The 12,018-nt window shown below is 32.2% G+C and overlaps 1 protein-coding gene across 2 annotated transcripts in view; it reads right to left on the bottom strand.

Annotated features, from left to right (window-relative positions):
* Positions 1–12,018, bottom strand: part of LOC105360045 (probable RNA methyltransferase CG11342) — an 84,706-nt gene that overhangs the window by 20,076 nt on the left and 52,612 nt on the right. Inside the window, exon 1 of one of the 2 annotated variants that reach the window (XM_011496830.1) lies at positions 8,764–8,872. The exons of the other annotated variant lie outside the window; for it this stretch is intronic. Within the exon in view, the coding sequence (XP_011495132.1) occupies positions 8,764–8,785 (22 nt within the window). The 5' untranslated portion in view covers positions 8,786–8,872. Of the gene's footprint in view, positions 1–8,763; positions 8,873–12,018 lie in introns of those variants that run through there. 2 annotated transcript variants of the gene reach the window in all.

Below are 12,018 nucleotides of genomic sequence, written 5' to 3' on the forward strand. Positions count from 1 at the left end.
TTTCAATATTTCAAGATGGAATATTGTACAATTGAACCGTTTAACAAGAATTGCCAACGTTCTTATTGAAATAATGCGAATAAACATCTTTAATCAACGGCATTTTTTATTAAAGAATGACAAAATTTTAATTTGGTAAAAGCGATCCTTGGGCTCAATAATTAACATAATATCCTATTTCGATAATAAAGTCTCAAACGTATTTTACGCGTACATTGTCTTTTATTTGCGCAACAACAAGTTGGCTTTCCAGATTCCCTAATGCACTCTTTCTCCTCGAACGATTATTATTATTTCAGAACTATTCTATAAATTGTCATCTCAACATTATTAGCAGATTGCAATGCTCAAACGTAACAACACAATTATTTATATTTCCATGCTCTCCTCGTACATCAATTAAGCCATGTATTCGGTCGTTTCAACAAGGACTTTTTTCACTCTCGCCTGACATTAATTAAATCTCACACTATATTTCATACGATTAAGAAATGCAAATAAAATGCGCAACTAGCAATAGACAAATCAAATCAATAGCTTCGAGTATTTGCTTATATCGAAGCATATCTGTTGTAACAATCGAGGACATTCGTGAAATTTGACGCTCTGGTTTAGTTTTCATGTCCTAAACTGATATGTAAGTATATTGTATATTCAAATAGCCAATGAATCGTAAGAATATTGAAAGAAAGCATACATGAATGGTAATCAGAAAACGACGCTTCGAAGCCTTACAAAATCAAGTTTCAGATCAATATCTTTGCCACATTTCTGAAAGTAACTCCCCATGTTATTGCATTCGATGGTCTTGTAGTCTTTGTATATTGTATTACTATTACTTATACCGTAATCTTTCTCTTATTCTCCGCCCATTTGAACTCGCAGGATCCAGTTTCTTACATCGATGGAGAGGTAGTGAGAGGTGTAGAGAGAAAGAGAGAGAGAGAGAGAGAGAGAGAGAGAGAGAGAGAGAGAGAGAGTTGCTTTTAAGTTTCATTCCTTTATTACGGAATACCCTCTCGACTCTTCCCTTTCACTAAATCGTCTACATTGTCCATACTTGCCTTACCATTCATATCAATGAAATTAAAATTTATATTGAATCTTGATTTTTTTTTCGCGCACTTATTAATTAACATGTCAGCTTGTATTTTGGTAAGCTGTTTTTCTTAACGTAAGCAAATTCAGTTGCGTAATGGGCGAAACTATTGAGTAAATATAATATCCGACTAATGAATACTCAAAATAAGCATTCTTCGAGCAATCTAATTTCTTACTTTCTTCACTGTTAAACTGTCGAAATAATATTTCATTCGTTTAATTCTTTTGCAATTCAATGCAGGCTCTTCCTTAACGAGTAGTTACGAAGTGTAAGACTCGATAAAAATCCATCGTTACAGCGGATTGTTAAATTTGAAGAAAAAAAAAAATGAAAAAAAAAGAAAGAAAAAAAGAAAAGAAAAAAGAAAAAAGAAAAATGAACAGAAAAAGTTAACCATTGCCTTAAAAATCTTAACAAATTTACGAGTATAAATAATTGTCCTCGAATATTACAAAACGTAGATTTCATAAATTTTTCTCGAAGCACGGCCGACTCAACGAATTTTGAAAAGACGTTAATTTTTTTGCCGATAAAATATATATCTTTTGAATCTATGGTTAATCCGGCGAATAATCAACGCAATGTGAGAAAGATTTTACCTTGCCGAGCCTACGTAGATCGAACCTCGCAGCTACGACGTGGAGAAAAATATGTCAGGACGGGCTTATTCGGTGTACATTGCCATTCGTCGTTTCACTAACGTTCACATTTTCAAATACTGCCGAGGTATGGCCACGTACGGCCATCTAGGAGATGTATATATATATATATATATATATATATATATATATATATATATATATATAGAGAGAGAGAGAGAGAGAGAGAGAGAGAGAGAGAGAGAAAGAAAGTCACCGGAAGAGGATCGTGTAGCGGATTACTCGACTTCCGGGACGTGTGGCGTCGCTAAGTAGGCGCGCGCGCGCGCGCATTTACTTGTGTGCTATATATCCGTGCTCGTGAGTATATCTTACAAAAATTTGCCTGCTGAGCGCTTTTGCTTTGTTGCACTTTGTTACTCGGAATCGCGGAAGCGACTTAGAATCTTTATGCTTAATCTGATAATTGGCCGCTGGGAACGTGGCTTTTGCCGTTATAATTCAGCTTATACAATGTGTACGAATAGTCAAGTATAATATATAAAATGACATGGCAAATGCCATAAGTATAGTATCGTTTTATCCGTTCTATGCAATTGATGCAATGCGATAACATTAGACGATCGGCTATTTATATTATCGATATGGTGGTACTTTTGCATTACAGGAGAAATCCGAAGTGAATGAAATTTAGAAAAGTGCTCTCGATGTAATGTCAGTACTTTAATCGTACGTTTGCAAAATCGTGCAAATATGAACGGTAATTTTCAGGTTAATTTTATAAGAATCTCCGTTCCCATGACGATTCAGCAGCTGCTTGTTTTCAATTATGCATGAAATCTGCGGTAGATTTGGGCATTATCTAGGTAAAATTTCGACTACACTATTGCAGATGAATGTTTGCCTCATACAGAGTAGTGTTTTAGAAATCCGTCGGATTTACAATATCTGATATCGATACTCGAGAGGAGACATTATCGCGCGATTTTCCAATGTTTGTTTGCCCTATGCATTTATCGAAGAATAGACAAAAACAAAACAAAAAAAAAAACAACAAACGAGAAGAAGAAGAAGAAGATTAACAAGCGCTTCCAAAGACTAAGACGAGTTAATTCATAGAATTTCTTAAGATTATGACTTTACATAGAAACCGTCTAAATCTTACAATCTTGACAAGCGTCGCGTGTATTGCCGACACAATTAATGAGCGGCATAATGTACTTAGACCTACGCGTCTTAATGGAAGTATGAAATGCAACGAACAGCGCTCGCAAGGTCGGCATTGTAACGTTTGCACGGCAACTTGGAAGCAGAGTGGTTTTACGAAATTATGATATCAGGCTAAGCCATATTATCTGCAAAACAGATTAACCGAGATGAAATACAGGTTTCTTACCGAGCTTAACTCTACATAATTTTTATGAACGTTGGACCATTGCGCAATTCTGTCTATTCTAATGCTGCATGATTATTAGTTTTACGCGTTTTCCGTCATCCGATGGCCGATATGGAAGATGCGCGCCTAACGCCAATTCTTTAGTTAACGTCTGCACTTGAAATTCTCATATACGAGACTCACGTGATGCTGATGCAATTCCGCTTGATTAACTCTTACGCGCTTTAATGTCCTTTACCTGATGAACAGACACATACGCAATTCTGCCGCAATTCTCCGGCGACGACGTCGATCTTGCAAATAGTGTGTCAATTTGCCACAATTTTTAGTAGCTCGACACTTTTTACTACTATCGGCCGACCGCTAGAATATCCTAACAGGACTAATGATTCATTATCTAATGAACTTATGCGGGAGTGGATAGAGAGTGCGGCTAGAGTAATTAAAAAATAAGTAAATGCAATTCACGACGTAAGCACGTTCGTCCGAGCTGCCGATGCAGATGACTTTTAAGTGTATTGCTCAAAATAACTTTTTTTTAGTTTATAAAATATTAAAATACGATTTTCTATAGTATATTTATAAACTATAATTTACGCGAGTTAGTTAAAATACTGTGCACGAGGAATTTCGTACAAAATTAAAAACGTGAACGTATATGAAGTATTGCTCAAGAGTGATTCATGGAACATTTTGAAATCACTAGATCTAATAGCTCACGATATGTCGCATTATGATAAGCATAAAAATCATTCTATAAGAGTTCGTTGGATTTTTTTTTCTTTTTCATTTTTTTATTTTTTTTTTTATTTATTTATTTTTTTTATTATTTATTTATTTTTTTTTTATTTTTCGTAAACAATAGAATAATCCATTAAAAATATTTACTATGACGTTGATTATTTTATTTTATATAATTCCCTGTTATTCGTCATTACAATTCTATAATCTTATGCGTACAAGTATTTTCATTATAGCGTTATTTTATTAAATTAGGACAAATGCCAAACAACATCTTGCGATACTTATAAAATTTCTTAACTCCGAACGTCTTACCCAACAATAAAGAATCTTGTCCCGAATAAAATAAACTCAAATTTCAGATTATGATAATTAATTTTTTCCCCCTTCAAATCGACTAATTATCTATTATATTTGATATAATAATTTTAATACATCGAATATCATGATCATTAATGGATAAATGCAATTTCTTTTTACAATTTTGCTGAAAAATATAAATTAAATTAACAATCAAGCTGCAGGAAAAATTTATTTATATTTCACGATAAAAAATATCGTGTTAAAATATTAAGTGCTCATTATATTAAGAATATTGTGTGTATTCAGTTGTAAACATGTCTTAGAAAATACGATAAATGTTTTGAATGCAATTATAAATGTTACTAAATTATTGAATTGGTCAATAACATAATTAATATTAGCAATATTGTAGTCTTAAAAATTTGTTAAAACGTGCTTGATATATTGTCTATAAATACACTCCGTTAGTGCTGATTTCATATACATAATTAAAAATGTTTCCGTGATTCTCGAAAAATTGTGAAATCCTTTTTATATTCTCATAAAGTTTCGAGTAACGTAAGAGAGAGAGAGAGAGAGAGAGAGAGAGAGAGAGAGAGAAATAATGTCAATGATATTATAAAATTATTTCCTAATTACTAGTACTTAATTCATTATTTTATTTGAGACAAATAATAATTTATTTTCTATTTCAAGGGGAAAATGTTGCTGAATTAATTATTTGAAATTTTTAATATATGATAATAATGATAAATTTGCGATTACTCTAATGGACACCGGGAGCATTTTAATTTCCCCGATAAATTTACGAATTTATTCACTTAATTATTATTATTATTATATTAAAATAGTTTTTACGTATCAAAAGTTTATCGATTAAAAATTAAAAGGAAAATAAAGTTAGAATATAGAACCACAACCACGCCCGCTTACAAATTGTAAAAAGCTATTTTTTTTTTTCACTAAATTTTCATTCGTTAGAAATATATGATTGATATTCCAGTTGCAAGTTGTTAATAAAATTGAGTGAAAAATCACTGCGGTTGAATAATATGCGCTATGTTATTTTTCGCAGTAATAATACATTTATTCTTACAGTTAGCGCAACAACGGCAAATATTCCGTAAATAATGAGTTTCTGTCTTTTGATTACTTTAACTGCATTCAATATTTCATCATTATTCATTATTCATTTATATCGAAGGTGACAAAACATTTTTTAATTTTATAGCATTTCTTGTAAATCGAGCTGTAACTGAGAAAAAAAAACTAATGCTACGTTTTGGAAAAACATTTGTTTTTCTTTATTCTTTCTATTTTTTTCTTTTTTTTTTCTTTTTTTTCTTTTTTTTTTCTTTTTTTTTTCTTTTTTTTTTTTTGTATCACTTATCATGATTTAGCGAGTTTACCAATTTAACGAAAAGATTGCTTAAATTATGTTCTTTTTAAATCGAAAATTTCATCACATATAATGTGTAGGAAATACTTTACGATAAACTTTAATTTCATTAAAAGAAAGAAAAAAAAATAAAAAAAAAAATTTTTTTTTTTTACAATTATCCTTTCTAATTAATGGTAATCAAGGAAACAAGAAAAGTCTTTACACTGTCTCATTCGGGGTTTGGGGTACGCGCATTATTAATTATACCGTAATAATATGGCTGTAAAGGAAAAAAAAGATAAAGAAAATACCTTCAATACTTAATAATACACGAAAATTCAATTAAAATCTTTATAAAGTGCGATGCGCAGTGCTTCAGCATTCCCTAACAGAATGCACATATCGAGTAAAAAGTAAGATTAACTTAAAAATCTAACCGGGCAAAATTAAGTGACAGTGTATAGGTAGTAATTGGCTTATCAATTAAACGAGAGTATGAGATGAAGTTTATTAATCGTGATAGTAGCACGTCACGTGCTAGAGAATCTTTAGCCTTACAAGATTCCTCGAAGTATTTACTGGAGAAAACATTTGACGAAGCGCCGCTTACGCATTCGCAGCTGCGAGCTCTCATTTTCCCCTCTTTGTTTTATAAGACAAACGTATTATAAAACAAAAATCTTCTTTTTGTACTGTTTGCAAAAAAAAGTGTCAAGGTATTCTTCTAATACTTCGCATACGTTGAAGAATATATTAAATGAGCTTTTTAATATTGTATTTCTACTTTTAGCCAGATTCTATTTATGTTTATGACTAAATACGAATACATTTGAGATGTGTCACTGTGATTTAAAAAATTTTTAGTTTTAAAACAAAAATCAGCGCCAATATTTTTACAATTTGATGACGTAAAGTCGCATATATATATATATATTTTTTTAATATTGACTGATAATAAATACATTTGAGTACTTTGAGAACAATTTATATAATTAATAATGAAATTTGAAGATAATTTGCTTTGCACGAAGGTGTGATTATTATATCGTGTGACGCTATTATGAAATCGACTCGATTTAAATATATTTTTACGCCTTTGAATTTCTCTCTCTCTCTCTCTCTCTCTCTCTCTCTCTCTCAAGATTTTAACATTCAATTTCTATTTTATAATGGTGTTTTGGCATAATATCAAAACTTTGTCATTTCTATTATCAAGTATTAAGTAATTTAAGAAAAAATCCATGAATCCAGTTCATCTTGGAAAAATTCAGGCTCAGCCACCTGCGAACGGAGATTATAAGGATATTGGGCTCATGTGCTCATACAGAGCAAACTCAAATGAACAAAGTGTATCTTGGTGATGCCACGTGATATAAAATCCGACTGTATAACAAATAATCAAAGACAATGATGAACGATCACCATGAAAGGATGTCGTTATGATTGTACACCTCCAAGGGAAATCTCGCTAAATAAAAGGTACATTTAAGTGCGGATTTAAGTGGACACATGCGACAGGATCGATTTTGTAAATAAAGTAAGTCGGCGTGCGCGAGTGTGGTGGCGAATGCGCGGGGCTTAGCTAATTATTGTAGACGGTTAGTTCTCCCGTCTACAAATACGCCCGAGCTCTTCTTATATATACATAATCTAGGCATGTATGGGCTTATCGCTCAAGCGCAAAAATTCTTCATCTGACGCAACGGTGTCGGTGTCATGGGACTTTGATAAGGCACATTGTGTGCATACGTCTGAACTGCCCGGGAGTTCTCTACGGTATCTCGTCGTCGAGAGTCAAGACCTCGATTATCGACTCTGTGTTGTAGATCGCTGCGGGCGCTATTCGTGTTTATCAAATCCCGATTCACGCGATGCGATGCGCACGAGGACTGATTTTCAAATTTCCTCGTTGACACGAGCGATCGCTCGCCTTCCATTCCTTCCAAATCTTTTCTCCCTTCCATACGTTTATTTTTGTTACGGTAGCTTTAGACAAGACAATCTCAGAGAAATAACATGTAATTTATGATTAAAATCATTCCACGTTACCATGGTTATATACTCTGTCTGTTATTTCAAATAAACCAACTTTGTACAAACGGTTTGGACGAACAAGTACAATAGTATTTCATAATTATAATGGCCGTAAATCAATGGCTTGATATTATTTAGATCTATGATCTACGATCATGTCATAATGTGACTCGATATTATCAATGCTTGTATTAACGAAATTTTGAAATTGTTACATTATAATGACAAGAATATATATGTGATTTATGCAAATTCCCTCATCAAGCCTTAATTAAATAACTCTAAGAGTTAAACATTTTTTTTTTTTCCTTTACTTTAATATGGCTTTATCTTATTCTGAAATAACAAATTATATATAAATTATTAGTAAAATACTTAATACGTCGTCAATATTACGAGGCAACATTGTATATTCGAAAGTATTTCTCATTTTTTTCTCATTTAGCAACGTGTATTATCGAGCTTCTGATATTAAAATTGAAAATTTTAAGGACCTATAAATATTAATAACATAAGTATTATAATAATAGATAGACATACGCGTTAAATTAAAAATAGAAAAAACAAAAAGAAACTAAACAAAAAGAAACTAAATAAAAAAAAAAACAAAAAAAAAACAAAGTATTGTAGGATTATAAATAAAAATATCATTTCTTATTTCAAGACGTCTATCAATGTCAATATCCCCAGTTAGTTTTAAGTAAGATGTTTTTCCCCAAAAAGTTCTACTACAGATATTACTTGTCTAGTTCCTCCTGCAATCTTTATTCGTAAGTTTATATTTCTTGAGAAATTTTCCTATTTATAAATCGAATAAATTTAATTACGCGATATAATTTAATGGGAAAAAGAAACAAAAGTCTATATATATATATATATATATATATATATATATATTCCCCCCCCCCCCCCCCCCGATCTATATTTTCAACGTAATATTTTTATAAGTTACAAAATATTAAAAAGATTAATAGCTATGATATAATACACCGTTTACACAATCTTCACAAATTTACGCGATACTTTGATGAGAATTATCAAATATACTTTAGCGATAGCGGATTTCATCAATAAACCTAAGTCATCGAGTAAAAAGTTTGTTAAAAAAATATATTTATATAATAATGAAATTTATAAATAAATACATTACACGGCATAATAAAAGGTGGAATTACTGTACCGCAAAGATGTAAATTAATAGACTCACTCATTGACTTCAACAGTATCATGCGTTGAATTTTAACTCATATTTTCAAAATCCTCAACCTTGAATAATAAAACAATGTTGAAAAATTAATAATTAATTACAAATTATTTCGCACAGGTAATGTCGCCGTGTAACTTTTGATATCCATTATATTCATCAGATCTTTAATTAACATTACACTTTGCTATTGTCACTTATACCCTGTAAAATATTATAGCTAAACGCACGAGAATAATGAGTATAATTGAAAGTCTTTGACACTTGACCAAATCGCCAAGCGTTTCCGCACAAAAAACTCGCTCGTTGTTTTTAACTGTTTTGAAGGCTCGATCACGAAAACGCGAAATATTCGATGATTCTTTTCGCGGATGATCGAATCAGTGGCCAGACCTTGGCTACGCTGACGCTGACGCAACCAAAGTTTTATGATCACGCGCAAGCGACGTCGTGTTCACGGAAAATTGACTCTATGGCCTACGCATGCGCGCGCGCTATTACATCCGGTATCGAGACTCCTCTAACATCCTCTCCAATCCTCTCTTCTCTACGGGACGGCTAATTGATTATTCGCCGACCGATCGTTTGATTTCACCTCGTATTACTCATTTTGCGAGCGATCGTTGCCGTAACCAAGAGGATGCGCCGCGCTTCGATACGTCTTTAATTTTTTAATTTATCTGGCTACTTCCGTGAGTGGGTAAAGGACATTGGGGGTGGGGGAGGGGGGGGACGTTGCTCGCGTCTAGCGAGTCGGTCGTATGCTTAACACGATACTAGTGTTTCGATTGCCAAAGTATCGAAACACGTTTTCAATAAATCGGGTGTTTCTTTTTTATCTTTCTTATTTTATTTTTTTGTAAGTGTTGTACGAATATTTTGTGCCTTTCATGTGAATACTAAATTTTTTTTACCTAGCTCTCTCTCTCTCTCTCTCTCTCTCTCTCTCTCTCTCTCTCTCTCTCACAAATTATTTATTTGATACGAAAAACTACCGCGATTCCTAATGTAAAAACTTCATTTATCTGAGCTGAGTAAACAGTAAAATAACTTTGCATATCAAAGGCCAATGAAAAATGAATCACATTTAAACAAAATTTCAAATAGTCTTTTAGTCAAATATTAATACTTCTTCAAATTTCTAGTATATCCTAGCTATAATTGTTCCGAAGAAGTAGCAATAACTAAAAAAAAAAGTTTACACAAGACGTTGCTTCTAAAATCTAAGCTTTCGAATAGCGTGTGTCTTTGATTAAAAACGTACAGATATCTACGATTGATTAAATATCGCCGCTCGCAACTGAGTTTCCAAAGCTTTTGTAAAAATGCCCAAGTAAGCATGCTTTTGAATTAATTCCGATAAGGCCGCGAAGTTATTATTAAATAATTGTCAAAGATTTTCAAACATGCCTCGTAAGTGCCTCTTCCCCCTCCTCCCCCGCCGCCATACGCGCACACAGTGTCATCACTGTGCTATCTGCTTTTGTGTACGAAAAATACCGATTTAAAGATACATAGAAAAGACTGGTATCGAATTCATAAAGAAGACGTCATAAAGAATTAGCGTTCGAACATTAATTCGTACGGCAATAAAATTATTTATTATTAATTATTAGGTTGCTTACTTATTAAGAGCTGTCGCTCTTGGCAAAGTGCAGGCGAACGAAAGACCGATCGGAGAATTGCACGTCATCGATCTGCTTCGCGCCTTCGTTATTCTATCAAAATGTCAACGAAAATGTAAAGGAGCGACCAGAGCAGCTGACCAGAGCAGCTGCAGCGAACCGCACTCGCTTCTAATCTTATCGAAATTCCGCGTACGCAAGCCGCGGGTGCAACGATATTTCAAACGCGTCTCGGGCCGGAAAAACTCAGCCGCGCCCAGCGTAGGACGAGAATCGTACGTAATTGCGTCGGTCGGGCCGGAAACATTTCATATTTCGTCGCGTATTGTCGAGAGGCGATGGAAAAGCTCGGCTGCTCGTTTGGAATATAAATTTGGAGAAGCTCAATTGCCAACTCGTAAGCCAAACTGCCTTTATTGAGCGAGCGACTTTGAGTTTATCGTTCGATTTGTTGTAATTTATTTGGAAAACAAAGCCTTCGGTTATGCCGGATGTCTAAACTGTGTAATTATGGAAACGCTTGATTAGATGCTCTAAGAAACTTTGTTTCAATTATTGGTTTACACAAAATTTCGAGCACTTATCGATTTAAACTACTGTTGGTAAATTAAGCCTTTGACTTAACAAAAATTCAATAGCTTCGTAATATTGGAAAACACGACAATATTCTAAAATATATATATTTATTAATTTATGTATATATAGATATATGGGGTATAGTATTTGCACATAATATAATATTATTATAAGAAATTTACGTGTACAAGTTTTTTGCATTGAAGAATATTGTTGCGATAAGGATGGAATTGAGCAAGTCAAAGTGAAGATTATCAACATGTTTATTCCCTATTATTCATCATATAATACTCTACATTAGAATTTTGAAATACCTTCTATACTCAACTGAATGATATCAGTAATTATTTGATTAGAAGATTATGACATTATAATAAAATTTCAACATTATATACCTTGTTAACACATGCCAGATGTATTCCTGCCGAATTCCTGTCACGAAACAATCTCTTATATAATATTTAAAAATTAAATTTTTATTTACTATTTCATTGCGTTTTATTCCTTTTTTAAGATCCATGCATGAACGCACCAAACGAGTATAGTTTATATAAACTAATATACTTTACTAATTATTACGTACAACTGTTGCGTTTATTACAACAAGTTCACACACGCACACACGCGTACACGCACGCACGCACACTCTTTAATTTAAAAGATATACCTTTAATTTAAAAATTAATTAAAATAATTTATTTATGACTAAATATAATTAAAAGTACGTATATTTCATACATAAAAGATTTTTTTATTATAAAAGCCTAATATGTAATTGAAAAAAAAATATAATAATAATAAAATAATTAACTATAAAAACTATAAAAAAAATATAAGTTAACTATATTGATAAATATATCGAATTATATCGATTAATGGGAAATAAAACTTTTTATTGGTAATATTTTTTTTTTCTTTCAAAGATCACACATTGTGATATTTACAAATATACGCTTAATACACTTTTTCGACATTAGATTACATAAGCTCTTTTTTATTTTGCATCATACATATAACTTATAGTGCTTTCAATTTTAAACAATTACTTTGGACAAAA

The sequence above is a fragment of the Ceratosolen solmsi genome, unplaced genomic scaffold (assembly GCF_000503995.2).
Source record: "Ceratosolen solmsi marchali unplaced genomic scaffold, CerSol_1.0 scaffold10, whole genome shotgun sequence".
In the NCBI taxonomy this organism is placed as follows: domain Eukaryota; kingdom Metazoa; phylum Arthropoda; class Insecta; order Hymenoptera; family Agaonidae; genus Ceratosolen; species Ceratosolen solmsi.